The sequence below is a fragment of the Triticum urartu genome, chromosome 7A, assembly GCF_056163025.1.
Source record: "Triticum urartu cultivar PI428250 chromosome 7A, HENAU_Tu73, whole genome shotgun sequence".
Classification (NCBI taxonomy): Eukaryota; Viridiplantae; Streptophyta; class Magnoliopsida; order Poales; family Poaceae; genus Triticum; species Triticum urartu.
Genome location: NC_141879.1, coordinates 10,894,831 through 10,911,924, shown reverse-complemented (window position 1 = coordinate 10,911,924; position 17,094 = coordinate 10,894,831). Strand labels below are relative to the sequence as shown.

Here is a 17,094-nt window from a genome sequence, read left to right as displayed (position 1 = left end):
TGGTTATGCGGTGGCGACGTGTTAGATAAAGAAGGATAAGTGGCAAAACAGAGGAGATGCCATGTGTTAAATAAAGGACGTAAACCTATCGGGTATTCAGTCATGGTCATTGGGTTAGGGGCATGTTGGTATTTTTTTTCTCCTGTTGCAATGCACGGACTCTTTTGCTAATAATCCTCAAGTAAGTAAGTACAGCTCTAGATTGGGGTAATTCACATCTAAGCCCAGGCACATCTACTCGGTCTGCGGCGGCGGATTTCTGCGGATTGCAATGGCCATCGAAAGGTCTTCATGAGGGTCCTTTCTCTAGATTTGGTGGTTGTCATCGGCGAGAGTTGCAAATTACGGGCGACGATTTAATGTAGAGGAATGGTTATGCGGTGGCGACGTGTTAGATAAAGAAGGATAAGTGGCAAAACAGAGGAGATGCCATGTGTTAAATAAAGGATGTAAACCTATCAGGTATTCAGTCATGGTCATTGGGTTAGGGGCATGTTGGTATTTTTTTTCTCCTGTTGCAATGCACGGACTCTTTTGCTAATAATCCTCAAGTAAGTAAGTACAGCTCTAGATTGGGGTAATTCACATCTAAGCCCAGGCACATCTACTTTTGATGACCAGTAAATTCAGAAAAATAGTAAAAATAAATGAAGATGCTGAGTGTGCAAGGAGCATGTAAATTTTCTTGGTGTTTGTAGACTTGAAGTGCTTTAGGAAAAAAAGAAAAAAAAGGCTCAACCAGTGTACTTTTACAAAGTTTCTCCACAGCAATATTTTTCTTTCACGGCCTACTCGAATGTCCAAATACTACGGATTTTTGAACGCACATCGTACATTCGAGCATCTTGGATGCTAAAAAACTCCTGATTTTTATAGTTTTTTGCTATTTTAAACGAACTCATCATTTACCCTACGTGCAGATGCACCTTTTCTCTAGATTGAGACCATTCTCAAACGAAATGAAATACAACAATAACAATCTCTGAGCTTAAATTACATGATGAACTTGTGTTTTTACACCTTGTTTGAAGTGCTTAATGACTTCTAGCTCTCTGTTTAGCCATTTGTAGTCCTAGATTACGTTAACTAGACTATAGACAAAGGACCCTATGCATATCAAGTGTCTCAAATTACTTTTCATTTAGTCACTCTTTAAGGGTAAATGGCTCTTTTATTACTCAATAGTTTCTGAGTTAATTGCACCTACAGTACAAAATTTGCATGACGGGTATAAATTTATACATAAAGAGTAAAAATGACACAAATTAGCCCTATAACTTGTGTTTCAGGTACATTTTCGTTGCTTGTAGTCAACTCTGCCTACTGCAATGTACGATGTTGATCTCATGGTTGTATGATTTATATATAAATGTATATTGGATCCGTTCGATTAGTCCATTTGTCGATATCAATGGACGTATATTGTTTAGATATGGGTATATGTACGAGACATGAAGACCACTAAAGGTATATCCATGTACTACAAATTTTGTAGTCATCATGGCAGATTAAACAAATTTACAAGTTTTAATCTATATGGGTGTGTGTGCTCTTGCACACGTTTTTTTATATCCATGATGAGATGGGAAGGCAAGACCTTTTTACACCCTATACTTAGAATGTCCAACATGATATTATGATTTTCTAGATCCCTTAAACACATAAGTTCTCGGGCCATCTAGAAACATGCTTGAGGATATTAAAATAGTTCTAACCGCATAGAAATAAACTATAACACATCTAACGATACATATTAATCCATACAGGAAAGATATTTTGTCATTACTATGTTTCTTTTGATGGACGTGAGATATGATTCGGTCCAAAGATTTTCTTAGCAATACGTCAAACAAGATTTTAAGAGAAAAAAACACATTTTTTTGCTGCAAATTAACATTTTCAGCTCAGCACAAGTGTATTTCCAAGATAAATATCAAAATTATAACAAAAATTATATTGAAATATTTAATAGCATTCTAATGTTGCTAATTATTTTTTACCATGAAACCGTAGGAAAAGCACTAACATACTGCTAATTGTATTAAGTATAACAGAAAATATATTAATCAAAATCTTATTTTGATGTAATAGATCATAAATAAGTATACAAGTTTGGTATAAATGAATGAGAAACATTGTTTACTTCGATTAATGATGCGTCGTCCATTTTAATAGCTTTACTGAATTATACTAAGCAAAAACAAAAATAAATTAAAAATAATTAAAATAATAATTAAGTGCGTAAAACGGGAAATACTATATTCTAATTTTATCCGACTCAATTAAATAACTAAATTAAACATTACTGCATGCACAATGACAGATTATTTAGTATTAATGTTGTTAATAAATTTTCTAGTATTGTTTTTACCATTAGATTTTTATATTATTTACAATATTTTATCATAATCAATAATAATTCCATATATAAAAGAATAATCAATGTTGCAAACATTTATATATATATATATATTCATTCTCAATTTCAGTATCAATTTAACTATATGTACTTTTTAGTTTGAATCATGTAAAATCTCTCCCATTCTTATCTAAAGTGTAATGAATAGAGTCTATGCACTATCAAGTTTAGATGACGACAACCTATGTTTAATCAAACCTACATCTATTGTCAGTTGTTTGTGCTCCCGACTCGTTTATTGAACACACCAACTAAGGTGGTGCCAACAATAGGGACCATAAGTCAAATGATTGTGTATTTTTCCTAAAAAATTATGAATTTAAAACACATTCATAAATCTAAAATATATTTATAATTTTTAAAATGTTTATGTATTGAAAAACATAGAATAAAAATCATAGTTTGGGAAAAAGAAAAAAAATAACAAAACAGAGATGGTAAAAAGCGTAAGACCTCCTTCTCTCTCTCTTATCGGTCGAGTCCAGCTAAATCTGTTGGCGGCGTGTGAGTTCCGACTGTCGATTGATGTGTGTGGGTTTCCGACTTAGCCGCCTCTATTTGCTTCTAAGTATTGTGTTAAAGAGCAGCATGCTCCTTGGGAGCAGTTATGTGACGCTCCCTGCGTCAACTTGCTATTGTTTCACATAGGCGAGCCCCTGACTAGGCCGACCCATTCCAGCGCAGATGACATTCGGGACTGTAGCATTTTTATTGTTTCATACGTTTTTCCCAAAAAAAAGTGAACAAAAGGAGAATTTTTGAAAAATAAAAACATTTTTTAAATTTTAGATCATTTATGAAATTGAATTTTCCCTGAAATTACTGATTTCTCTTTAAAAATCCCGACATTTTCTAAAGCACCATAATTTTTGTAATTTTGATTTTTTTGGAAAACATGAAATTTCTAAAAAAATCCGAACATTTTAAGAAACATGGAAGTTTTTAAAATTCCCAACATCTTTCGTAAACAAAATATTTTTAAAATGCAAAACAGTTTTTGAAAGCACGGACATATTTGAAATTCTGAAAAAATAAAGTATGATTTTTTTTTAAATTTCTGAAGATTTCTTGAAAACGCGAACTTTCTTGAAAAGCGAGAAGAATTTTTGAAAAATATTATTCTTTTTGAAAAAGAACAGTAAAGAGAAGAAAAGAGAAGGCAAAAAAACGTTCAGGAACCTTCTAGAAGGTTCCAAAACCGGGTCCGCTGTAGTATGCAGGTTTGCTACTAGAAATGGGCTGGCAGATTTACCTCACTCCCTTCCCTCGCTTGTGCATTTCCTCGACAATTTGCGTCAAATAGGAAACACCTGATGCGGGTCGGTATGAATGTGAAAAGATTTTTTTTCTTTGACCGGAATCAACAGGTGTGATGTTGGGGAACGTAGCAGAAATTCAAAATTTTCTACGCATCACCAAGATCAATCTATGGAGTAATCTAGCAACGAGGGGAAGGAGAGTGCATCTACATACCCTTGTAGATCGCTAAGCGGAAGCGTTCAAGTGAACGGGGTTGATGGAGTTGTACTCGTCTTGATCCAAATCACCGATGATCCTAGTGCCGAACGGACGGCACCTTCGCGTTCAACACACGTACAGCCCGGTGACGTCTCCTACGCCCTGATCCAGCAAGGGGAGAAGGAGAGGTTGGGGAAGACTCCATCCAGCAGCAGCACGACGGCGTGGTGGTGGTGGAGGAACGCGGTACTCCAGCAAGGCTTCGCCAAGCACCGCAAAAGACGAGGAGGGAGAGGGGTAGGGCTGCGCCAAGAAGGAGATGTTCTCGTGTCTATGGCAACCCAAAACCTCAAGTATATATAGGGGGAGGGGAGGGGCTGCGCTCCCACCTAGGTTTCCACCCCTAGGGGTGGCGGCCAGCCCTAGATCCCATCTAGGGGGCGGCCAAGGGGGGAGAGAGGGGGGCGCACCACTAGGTGGGCCTTAGGCCCATCTGAGCCTAGGGTTTCCCCTTTTTCCCTTCTCTCTTTGCCTTGGGCCCTGGTGGGGGGGCGCACCAGCCCACCTGGGGCTGGTCCCCTCCACACTTGGCCCATGCAGTCCTTCAGGGCTGGTGACCCCACTTGGTGGACCCCCGGGACCCTCCCGGTACGTTACCGATAGCACCCGAAACTTTTCCGGTGACCAAAACAGGACTTCCCATATATAAATCTTTACCTCCGGACCATTCCGTAACTCCTCGTGATGTCCGGGATCTCATCCGGGACTCCGAACAACATTCGGTAACCACGTATATCTATTCCCTATAACCCTAGCGTCATCAAACCTTAAGTGTGTAGACCCTACGGGTTCGAGAACCATGCAGACATGACCGAGACAACTCTTCGGTCAATAACCAACAGCGGGATCTGGATACCCATGTTGGCTCCCACATGTTCCACGATGATCTCATCAGATGAACCACGATGTCAAGGATTCAATCAATCCCGTATACAATTCCCTTTGTCCATCGGTATGATACTTTCCCGAGATTCGATCGTCGGTATCCCGATACCTTGTTCAATCTCGTTACCGGCAAGTCTCTTTACTCGTTCCGTAACACATCATCCCATGATCAACTCCTTGGTCACATTGTGCACATTACGATGATGTCCTACCGAGTGGGCCCAGAGATACCTCTCCGTTTACATGGAGTGACAAATCCCAGTCTCGATTCGTGCCAACCCAACAGACACTTTCGGAGATACCTGTAGTGTACCTTTATAGCCACCCAGTTACGTTGTGACGTTTGGCACACCCAAAGCACTCTTACGGTATCCGGGAGTTGCACAATCTCATGGTCTAAGGAAATGATACTTGACATTAGAAAAGCTTTAGCATACGAACTACACGATCTTTGTGCTAGGCTTAGGATTGGGTCTTGTCCATCACATCATTCTCCTAATGATGTGATCCCGTTATCAACGACATCCAATGTCCATGGTCAGGAAACCGTAACCATCTATTGATCAACGAGCTAGTCAACTAGAGGCTTACTAGGGACATGGTGTTGTCTATGTATCCACACATGTATCTGAGTTTCCTATCAATACAATTCTAGCATGGATAATAAACGATTATCATGAACAAGGAAATATAATAATAACCAATTTATTATTGCCTCTAGGGCATATTTACAACAGTCTCCCACTTGCACTAGAGTCAATAATCTAGTTCACATCGCCATGTGATTAACACTCACAGGTCACATCGTCATGTGACCAACATCCAAGAGTCTACTAGACTCAATGATCTAGTTCACATCACTATGTGATAAACACTCCAAGAGTTTTGGGTTTGATCATGTTATGCTTGTGAGAGAGGTTGTAGTCAACGGGTCTTGCCATATTCAGATCCCTATGTATTTCGCAAAACTTTATATCGTAGATGCTGCTACCACATTCCACTTGGAGCTATTCCAAATTGTTGCTCCATTATACGTATCCGGTATCTCTACTCAGAGCTATCCGGATAGGTGTTAAGCTTGCATCGATGTAACTCTTTACGTTGAACTCTTTATCACCTCCATAACCGAGAAACATTTCCTTATTCCTCTAAGTATAATTTTGATCGCTATCTGGTGATCCAGTCCTAGATCACCTTTTTACCCTCTTGCCAGACATGTGGCAAGGCACACATCAGGTGCGGTACTCAGCATGGCATACCGTATAGAGCCTATGACAAAAGCATAGGCGACACCTTCGTCCTTCCTCTTTCTTCTGCCGTGGTCAAGCTTTGAGTCTTACTCAACTTCACACCTTACAACTCAGGTAAGAACCCCTTCTTTGACTGATCTATTTTGAACTCCTTCAAAAACATGTCAAGGTGTGCGTTCTTTGAAAGTATCATCAGGCGTCTTGATCTATTTCTATAGATCCTGATGCCCAATATGTAAGCAGCTTTATCCAGGTCTTCCTTTGAAAATCACTCTTCAAACAACCGTTTATGCTTTCCAGAAATTCTACATCATTTCGGATCAACAATATGTGATCCACATATACTTATCAGAAATGTTGTAGTGCTCCCACTCACTTTCTTGTAAATACAAGTTTCTAGCAAACATTGTATAAACCTAAAAGCTTTGATCACTCCATCAAAGCATATATTCCGATTCCGAGATGCTTGCTCTAGTCCATAAAAGGATTGCTGGAGCCAGCATACCTTTTAGCATCCTTAGGATCGACAAAACCTTTTATTGTATCACATACAACCATTTCTTACGAAAACTGGTAAGAAAACTTGTTTTGACATCCATCTGTAAGATTTCATAATCGAAAAATACAGCTAATGCTAACATGATTCCGACGGACTTAAGCATCGCTACGGGTGAGAAATTCTCATCGTAGTCAACTCCTTGAACTTGCGAAAAGACTCTTTCCCACAAGTCGAGCTTCATAGATGGTAACATTACCACCCACGTCCGTCTTCTTCTTAAAGATCCATTTATCTCAATGGCTTGCCGATCATCGAGCAAGTCCACCAAAGTCCATACTTTGTTCTGATATATGGACCCTATCTCGGATTTCATGGCTTCTAACCATTTGTCGGAATACGGGCCCACCATCGCTTCTCCGTAGCTCGTAGGTTTATTGTTGTCCAACAACATGATATCTGAGACAGGATTACCGTACCACTCAGGAGTAGTACATATCCTTGTTGACCTACGAGGTTCGATAGCAACTTGATCCGAAGCTTCATGATCACTATCATTAACTTCATATTCAACAGATGTAGGCGCCACAGAAAACATCTTTCTGTGTTGCGTCACTCTCTGGTTGAAGTAAAGGTTCGACAGCCTCATCAAGTTCTATCTTCCTCCCACTCAATTCTTTCGAGAGAAACTCCTTCTCGAGAAAGGACCCGTTCTTAGCGACAAACAATTTGCCCTCGGATCTGAGATAGAAGGTGTACCCAACTGTCACCTTTGGGTATCCTATGAAGATGTGTTTGTCCGCTTTGGGTTCGAGCTTCTCCGGCTGAAGCCTTAAGCATCGCAGCCCCAAACATTAAGAAGTGACAACTTTGGTTTCTTGCCAAACCAATGTTCACACGACGTCGTTTCAATGGACTTAAATGGTGTCCTATCTAAAGTGAATGCAGCTGTCTCTAACGCATAACCTCAAAATGAAAATGGTAGATTGGTAAGAGACATCATAGATCGCACCATATCTCATAGGGTTCGATTACGACGTCCGGACACACCATTACCTTGTGGTGTTCCAGGTGGCTTCAACTGTGAAACAATTCCACAATGTCTTAAGTGATTGCCAAACTCATAACTCAGAAAATACCCTTTTGATCAGATCGTAGGAACATGATCTTATTTGTTATGATGATTCTTAAGTTCACTCTGAAATCGCCTGAACTTTTCAAACGTTTCAGACTTGTGCTTCATTAAGTAAATATACCTATATCTACTCAAATCGTCAGTGAAGATGAGAAAATAGCGATATCCACCGCACGCTTCAATTCTCATTGGATCACACGCATCAGCATGTATGATTTCCAACAAGTCACTTGCCCGTTTCATTGTACCTGAAAACGGGGTCATAGTCATCCTGCCCATGAGGCATGGCTCGCATGTGTCAAGCGATTCAAAATCAAGTGACTCCAAACATCCATCAATATGGAGTTTCTTCATGCATCTTACGCCAATATGACCTAAGCGGCAGTGCCACAAGAAAATGGTACTATCATTATTAACTCTACATCTTTTGGCGTGAACATGTGTATCACCACGACCGAGATTCAATGAACCATTCACATAGGGTGCATGACCATGAAAGGTATCATTCATGTAAACAGAATAACCATTATTCTCTAACTTAAATGAATGACCGTATTGCAATGAACATGATCAAATCATATTCATGCTCAACGTAGACACCTGATAACATTTATCTAGGTTCAATACTAATCTCGAAGGTAGATGGAGCGTGCGATGGTGATCTCATCAACTTTGGAAACACTTCCAACACACATCGTCACCTCGCCCTCAGCCAGTCTCCGTTTAGTCGTAGCTTTTGCTTCAAGTCACCAATAATAGTGACAGAACCGGTATCCAATACCCAGGTGCTACCAGGAGTACTAGTGAGGTACACATTAATAACACGTATATACTTTGTTGAAGTTTCCAGCCTTCTTATCTACCATGCATTTGGGGTAATTCCGCTACCAGTGACCGTTCCCCTTACAATAGAAGCACTCAGTCTCGGGTTTGGGTTCAACCTTGGGTTCCTTCACTGGAGCGGCAACTGGTTTGCCATCCATGAAGTTTCCCTTTTAGCCCTTGCCCTTCTTGAAACCAGTGGTCTTATTAAACCATCAACACTTGATGCTCCTTCTTGATTTCTACCTTTTGCGGTCTTAAGCACCGCGAACAGCTCCGGGATCAACTCCATCCCTTGCATGTCATGGTTCATCACGAAGATCTAGTAGCTTAGTGATAGTGGCTAGAGAACTCTATCAATCACTATCTTATCTGGAAGTTTAACTCCCACTTGATTTAAGTGATTGTAGCACCCAGACATTCTGAGCACATGCTTACTAGCTGAGCTATTCTCCTCCATCTTGTTTGCAAAAGAACTTGTTAGAGGTCTCACACCTCTCAACACGGGCATGAGTCTGAAATCCCAATTTCAGCTCTTGGAACATCTCATATGTTCTATGGCGTTCAAAACGTTATTGGAATCCTGATTCTAAGCCGTAACGTATGGTGCACTAAACTATCAAGTAGTCATCAGGATGTGTCTGTCAGGTGTTCACAACATCCACATACGACGTTGTAGGGGTTTGCACATCGAGCGGTGCATTAAAGACGTAAGCCTTCTGTGTAGCAGTGAGGACACTCCTCGGACTACGGACCTAGTCCGCATCAGTGCTTACAATATCTTTCAACTTGGTCTTTCTCTAGGAACGTATTGAAACAGGGAGTCACAACGTGAGCTATTTATCTACAACATATTTGCGAAGACAATTCAGACTATGTTCATGATAATTGAGTTCATCTAATGAACTCCCACTCAGATAGACATCCCTCTAGTCATCTAAGTGAAACATGATCCGAGTCAACTAGGCCGTGTCCGATCATCACGTGAGACGGACTAGTCAACATCGGTGAACATCTCATGTTGATCGTATCTTCTATACGACTCATGTTCGACCTTTCGGTCTTCTGTGTTCCGAGGCCATGTCTGTACATGCTAGGCTCGTCAAGTCAACCTAAGTGTTTCGCATGTGTCCCGAGGCCATGTCCGTACATGCTAGGCTCGTCAACACCCGTTGTATTCGAACGTTAGAATCTATCACACCCGATCATCACGTGGTGCTTCGAAATGACGAACTTTCGCAACGGTGCATAGTTAGGGGGAACACTTTCTTGAAATTTTAATGAGGGATCATCTTATTTACTACCGTCGTTCTAAGCAAATAAGATGCAAAAACATGATAAACATCACATGCAATCAAATAGTGACATGATATGGCCAATATCATTTTGCTCCTTTTGATCTCCATCTTCGGGGCTCCATGATCATCGTTGTCACCGGCATGACACCATGATCTCCATCATCGTGTCTTCTTGAAGTTGTCTCGTCATCTATTACTTCTACTACTATGGCTAACGCTTTAGCAATAAAGTAAAGTAATTACATGACGTTTATATTGACACGCAGGTCATAAATAAATAAAGACAACTCCTATGGCTCCTGCCGGTTGTCATACTCATCGACATGCAAGTCGTGATTCCTATTACAAGAACATGATCAATCTCATACATCACATATATCATTCATCACATCCTTTTGGCCATATCACATCACACGGCATATGCTGCAAAAACGAGTTAGACGTCCTCTAATTGTTGTTGCAAGTTTTTACGTGGCTGCTATAGGTTTCTAGCAAGAACGTTTCTTACCTACGTGAAAACCACAACATGATATGCCAATTTCTATTTACCCTTCATAAGGACCCTTTTCATCGAATCCGATCCGACTAAAGTGGGAGAGACAGACACCCGCTAGCCACCTTATGCAACTAGTGCATGTCAGTCGGTGGAACCAGTCTCACGTAAGAGTACGTGTAAGGTCGGTCTGGGCCGCTTCATCCCACGATGCCGCCGAATCAAGATAAGACTAGTAACGGCAAGTAAATTGACAATATCGACGCCCACACCTGCTTTGTGTTCTACTCGTGCATAGAAACTACGCATAGACCTAGCTCATGATGCCACTGTTGGGGAACGTAGCAGAAATTCAAAATTTTCTACGCATCACCAAGATCAATCTATGGAGTAATCTAGCAACGAGGGGAAGGAGAGTACATCTACATACCCTTATAGATCGCTAAGCGGAAGCGTTCAAGTGAACGGGGTTGATGGAGTCGTACTCGTCGTGATCCAAATCAACGATGATCCTAGTGCCGAACGGACGGCACCTCCGTGTTCAACACACGTACAGCCCGGTGACGTCTCCTACGCCTTGATCCAGCAAGGGGAGAAGGAGAGGTTGGGGAAGACTCCATCCAGCAGCAGCATGACGGCGTGGTGGCGGTGGAGGAGCGCGGTACTCCAGCAGGGCTTCGCCAAGCACCGCAAGAGACGAGGAGGGAGAGGGGTAGGGCTGCGCCAAGAAGGAGATGTTCTCGTGTCTATGGCAGCCCAAAACCTCAAGTATATATAGGGGGAGGGGAGGGGCTGCGCCCCCACCTAGGTTTCCACCCCTAGGGGTGGCGGCCAGCCCTAGATCCCATCTAGGGGGCGGCCAAGGGGGGAGAGAGGGGGGGCGCACCACTAGGTGGGCCTTAGGCCCATCTGAGCCTAGGGTTTCCCCCTTTTCCCTTCTCTCTTCGCCTTGGGCCCTGGTGGGGGGCGCACCAGCCCACCTAGGGCTGGTCCCCTCCCACACTTGGCCCATGCAGCCCTCCGGGGCTGGTGGCCCCACTTGGTGGACCCCCGGGACCCTCCCGGTGGTCCCGGTACGTTACCGATAGCACCCGAAACTTTTCCGGTGACCAAAATAGGACTTCCCATATATAAATCTTTACCTCCGGACCATGCCGGAACTCTTCGTGATGTTCGGGATCTCATCCGGGACTCCGAACAACATTCGGTAACCACGTATATCTATTCCCTATAATCCTAGCATCATCGAACCTTAAGTGTGTAGACCCTACGGGTTCGAGAACCATGCAGACATGACCGAGACAACTCTCCGGTCAATAACCAACAGCGGAATCTGGATACCCATGTTGGCTCCCACATGTTCCACGATGATCTCATCAGATGAACCATGATGTCAAGGATTCAATCAATCCCGTATACAATTCCCTTTGTCCATCGGTATGATACTTGCCCGAGATTCAATCGTCGGTATCCCGATACCTTGTTCAATCTCGTTACCGGAAAGTCTCTTTACTCGTTCCGTAACACATCATCCCATGATCAACTCCTTGGTCACATTGTGCACATTACGATGATGTCCTACCGAGTGGGCCCAGAGATACCTCTCCGTTTACACGGAGTGACAAATCCCAGTCTCGATTCGTGCCAACCCAACAGACACTTTTGGAGATACCTGTAGTGTACCTTTATAGCCACCCAGTTACGTTGTGACGTTTGGCACACCCAAAGCACTCCTACGGTATCCGGGAGTTGCACAATCTCATGGTCTAAGGAAATGATACTTGACATTAGAAAAGCTTTAGCATACGAACTACACGATCTTTGTGCTAGGCTTAGGATTGGGTCTTGTCCATCACATCATTCTCCTAATGATGTGATCCCGTTATCAACGACATCCAATGTCCATGGTCAGGAAACCGTAACCATCTATTGATCAACGAGCTAGTCAACTAGAGGCTTACTAGGGACATGGTGTTGTCTATGTATCCACACATGTATCTGAGTTTCCTATCAATACAATTCTAGCATGGATAATAAACGATTATCATGAACAAGGAGATATAATAATAACCAATTTATTATTGCCTCTAGGGCATATTTCCAACATGTGAACCCATCTTGGATGAGTCAAACACAGGGGGAAGGGCCTCCTGGCAATATCCGGCATACTAGTAATCGATTATTTGGCCTTTTGTGATCGAACAACCTATGAACAGTTGTAGCCTACATAACCTACCTACCCAGACCAAGGGAACAAGGTATCAGATCACTGTAGTTCTAGACCCCTTTTTTCAAATAAAGGAAGTGACAACGTTTGCCCGAAGAGGTTGAATCAATAGTAAGAAGATACCACCCAGGCACAGAATCCGAAATAACAATCAGGAATGGGACTAGGAGAATGAGGTCCAATTTACGGAGTAAAGTTGTAATTGGGCTTAGTGCTTCGATTGCGCCTTAGGACTGGGACTGATAGGTAAATGCCCCTTGCTCAACCAATGAAGGCGGGTTGGGCTTTTCTTTCTTTTGTTTAGGATTGGCAAAAGGATGGCTGCCTGGGCTTCAAAGCTGTTAGAGAATGCGCTCTTATCACTACAGGGACGCGAGAGAAATTCCTGCATCGTCGAGCTCAGACAATGAACTAGATGGTAAACATCATTTTAGTTGCAGTGATCAAAACACAGACCAAAATGATGCAAGCCAAGAGCAACAAACCGTGAAAAGCGAGAACGGACCACGCCATGATCATGTGCAGATCGAAATAGGAGTAACATTCTCAAATTCATAAAAACAGACAGCTACACATAGGGAGCGGCTTACAACAGATCCTAACATCTACGGAGCCAGTGACATACATTCACTTGTGATCAAGAATTTGAAGCGCCGAGGCGACGGAGTGCATCACGAAGTGCGCGATCCTCAGCTTTATCTGCCCGCGACGCGGCAGCGGCCGAACCCCGCTCCGCCTTTCGCCCTTGTAGACTCCGATGAGATCGCTGGCACAGACTTTCTCACCCATGGTGGTGAAGGAGGTGTGTGTGACTGAACTTTCTTGGTTGCTTGCTTGCACTTCTGCTTGATGTCTCCTCCCTGCATGGTCTCGTCTATTTATAAGGCTTCAAGGAGCCTTATCTGGATGCAATACATGACAGCTAAATTCTTGCCCCTTTGTCTTATCAATGGAGGGCGCCACGACTGACTTTATTTTGGATAGTGTTCATTTTAGATGTAACCCTATACGTAATGTCTGTTGGTATAAGAAGCTTCTGCGTTCTGTTTTGTCACGGTCATGATTTGGGGCTGTTTGTCCCTCTGTTATCTGCAAATCATTGACCCTTAAACAGACACTGTTTGCCAATCTTGGACACCTGTTGTGTCATGTACATGTATGTGCAGAGCAGAGAATGGCTGCCAACCTGTGATGCCCCAAGATCCAGAGTATTGATCCGCTTATGAAGAATCATCTGGGATTATGTTGCTAATTGTGTGATTATGCTTGTCAATTGGGGGTAGTCAGAAGGTTCCTCCTAGCATCTGTGTTGCTAATCATTTGCATTGTCTTATCTGATGTAGTAGGTGCAGTCTAGTGGTTGGCCTTGACTGGTCTTGGTTTGGACACCTGTATCTGCATGATCCCCCATGGAAGACATTGTGGCCAGCCTTTTGTTGATAGGATAATGCATGGCTGCCTCCTGTGATTGGTCACAAGACTTATGCATCTTTCTTAACATGGCAATTTCCTCCTAATCGCTTGCATTCCATGAATCATGAAAGTAGATTCTGATTAATCAAGGCATGACGATGAAGGCATCAGTTATGATGATACGTTTAAGGACAGAATTATAATTTGCACAAAGGAAAAAGGCCAGGAACAGATGCAGGCCACATAGTACACCAAGACGGTCCAACCGCCCGCATCTTGCATATATACATAGTACAGTATATATTTAGCTCACAAATAAGGTTGCTGTAACCTGTCACATCAAATACTCTCATCTCAGGACCATCTCTAAAAATGTACTAGGACCATAGCTAGGTACTTGGTGTGGTTTATCATGGTACATGGTACAAGGAGATAATTTCGTTGCCAAGAAAAAAAAACATATGTTTCAAGTTCTGAAACAATTGGTGGAAAACTCAATTTGATAAAATATTCTACTATAACACAAATTTTTGTCTCGGAATTATGTATAGACATTTTGACCTTGTTTTATTTCACTCAAAGTTGGAAAAGGTTGACATACAAAAACGGAGACCTGATCCACAGCAATTTGAGTCACCATCAATTTTCCAATACCAACCTTCTTCTTGATAGATTAACTACATGGTTGTCTGCTGATTGATGATGAGACCTCTGAATTTTTCTGTTGATCATCTGCATTCCATGGATCTAGAAAGTAGTGTCTGATTAATCAAGACATGATGATGAAGGCATCATAAGCTCTGATGACAGGTTTGAGTATAGAACAAGCAGCCTGCACTACATTTGGAGCCAAGGAAAATGCCAGGAAGCAGACGGATGCCGGCCACAGAGACTATACAAGAAGAGTAGTTCGGCCGGCTGCATCTTGCATCTTAACCAAGCTTTTCAATTGATATTCCTTATTACTATTATTATTTTGAAACAAGATAGTACTCTCTCCGTAAACTAATATAAGAGCATTTAATGATTTAAACGCTTTTATATTAGTTTACAGAGGGAGAATTTCCTAATTATATGTTTTTTGCTTCTCATAAGTAACAACATGCTGTACTAGTGTGGTTGGTACAGAAGACACCAAAAAACATCAGATGCAGAACAAGAAGACAAGAATGTCGCCATCACTTGTCCAATGTTATTTCGGCCGTTGGTTGGGTCGACCTCACGAGCGAGAACACTTGGCCCAGCGCTGCCGTTGCCGCGCCACAACAAACAAACAAGCAGAGGATTTGGATCGCGCGGCCGGCATGGCGCCGCTGGCCGCCTCCCTGCTCCTCCCCTCCCCCTCGCCGCCGTGCCATCTCCTCCTCCGACGCTGCCCCGGCAGCCTCCGGCTGCTAGCGCCTCGGTCACCGCGATTGCCTCTCCGTCGCCTCTCGCGTGACGGCGGCGGCAGCGAGTGCCTGTCTCGGCTCCGGCATGTCCGGCCGCTCCGAGCCGTGCCCGTCATCGCGCCCGGCGACCAGTGGGGCAACTGGGCGTTCCTCCTCTCCGCCGCGGCCTTCGGCACCTGGTAACCGACACGCAAACCACCTGACCTGCCGGCCGAGACCCCTCAGCTCGCGCGTGCTACGTCCGTCCGTCCGTCGCCGCCGTGGAGGACTAGGAGTGATCCATCCGTGTATGTGTTGGTCAGGGCGGAGGAGCGGACGGCGTGGGGCGCGGCGCTGAGCGGGGCGCTGGTGAGCATCCTGGCGGGGCTGGCGGCGTCGTCGGCGGGGCTGGTGGCGCCCGGCGCGCCCGCGCAGGCCGTCGTCATGGAGTACCTGCTCCCCGTCGCCGTCCCGCTCCTGCTCCTCGGCGCCGACCTCCGCCGCGTCGTCCGCACCACCGGCGACCTCCTCAAGGCCTTCCTCATCGGATCAGGTAGGCCCGAAAGACCCTTCTTTTCTTTTGTTTTCAACAGAAACAGTTGAGCAAATCCATGGCCACTGTCACTCTGTACTGTTACAGTTTAGGATGATTGGTGTAATTGGATGTAGTTGCAACTGTAATCGGCACGACGGTGGCTTATCTGCTGTTCCCGATGAGGTCGCTCGGCCAGGACGGCTGGAAGATCGCCGCCGCTCTCATGGGGAGCTACATTGGCGGAGGTAATGGATTTGCTAGATGTAAACTGATGGATGCATTTGATCGATCATGTCTGATGAACGCACTGTGATGTGATCATGGCGGCGGCAGCGGTGAATTTCGTGGCGATCTCGGAGGCGCTGGGCACGACGCCGTCGGTGGTGGCGGCCGGCGTGGCGGCGGACAACCTCATCTCGGCGCTCTACTTCACGGCCCTCTTCGCGCTGGCGTCCAAGATACCGCCGGAGCCCAAGAGCGCCACGTCCCCGGAGGACGGCGGCGGGGGCGAGGCCCGGGGCAGCATGTCGGTGCTGCACGGCGGCGCGGCGCTGGCGCTGTCGTTCGCGATCTGCAGGGCCGGCACGGCGATCGCGGCGGGGCTGGGCGTGGCCGCCGGCGGCACGCTGCCGTGCGTGACGGCGCTGGTGGTGGCCCTGGCGACGGCGTTCCCGGGCTCGCTGGGCCGGCTCGCGCCGTCGGGGGAGACCATAGCGCTGATCCTGATGCAGGTGTTCTTCGCGGTGGTGGGCGCCAACGGCAGCGTGGTGGACGCGGTGACCAAGGCGCCCGCCGTGTTCGCGTTCGCGGCCGTGCAGGTGGCGGTGCACCTCGCCGTGGTGCTCGGCGTCGGGAGGCTGGCCGGGCTGGACAGGAAGCAGCTGCTCATCGCGTCCAACGCCAACGTCGGCGGGCCGACCACGGCCGCCGCCATGGCCACGGCGAAAGGGTGGGGCTCGCTCGTCGTGCCCGGCATCCTCGTCGGCATCTTCGGGATCTCCATCGCCACGTTCCTCGGCATCGGCTTCGGCATGTTCGTGCTCCGGAGAATGGCCGGCTTCTAGTCAGTGGCTTTCTTTCTTTCTTCTTCGCCTGCTAGAGTAGATTTTTTCGAGGCAATCTGGAGTGTTTTTAACTCTTTTATTTTTGACCGGCGAGTCAAACTTTTTTTTAGAAAATGCCATCATAGCTAGTTTTATTTCATCTCAAATAACGACAAATCATCCAAAATAA

The 17,094-nt window shown here is 44.7% G+C and overlaps 1 protein-coding gene across 1 annotated transcript; it reads left to right on the top strand.

The window, feature by feature from the left end:
• The first annotated feature begins 15,161 nt into the window (after positions 1–15,161).
• LOC125518089 (uncharacterized) lies at positions 15,162–17,064 on the top strand. Its single transcript, XM_087537055.1, has 4 exons — positions 15,162–15,526; positions 15,650–15,879; positions 15,996–16,106; positions 16,195–17,064. The coding sequence occupies exons 1-4, from the start codon at positions 15,261–15,263 to the stop codon at positions 16,923–16,925; spliced, it is 1,338 nt and encodes a 445-aa protein (XP_087393181.1). The 5' UTR covers positions 15,162–15,260; the 3' UTR covers positions 16,926–17,064.
• Positions 17,065–17,094: the final 30 nt, after the last annotated feature.

Excerpts from the sequence above, each read along its gene's own strand:
- LOC125518089 (XM_087537055.1), top strand. The coding sequence starts at position 15,261 with ATGGCGCCGCTGGCCGCCTCCCTGCTCCTCCCCTCCCCCTCGCCGCCG. Across the intron at positions 15,527-15,649 it reads GCCGCGGCCTTCGGCACCTG|GGCGGAGGAGCGGACGGCGT; the intron begins GTAACCGACACG and ends TGTGTTGGTCAG. Across the intron at positions 16,107-16,194 it reads GGGGAGCTACATTGGCGGAG|CGGTGAATTTCGTGGCGATC; the intron begins GTAATGGATTTG and ends TGGCGGCGGCAG.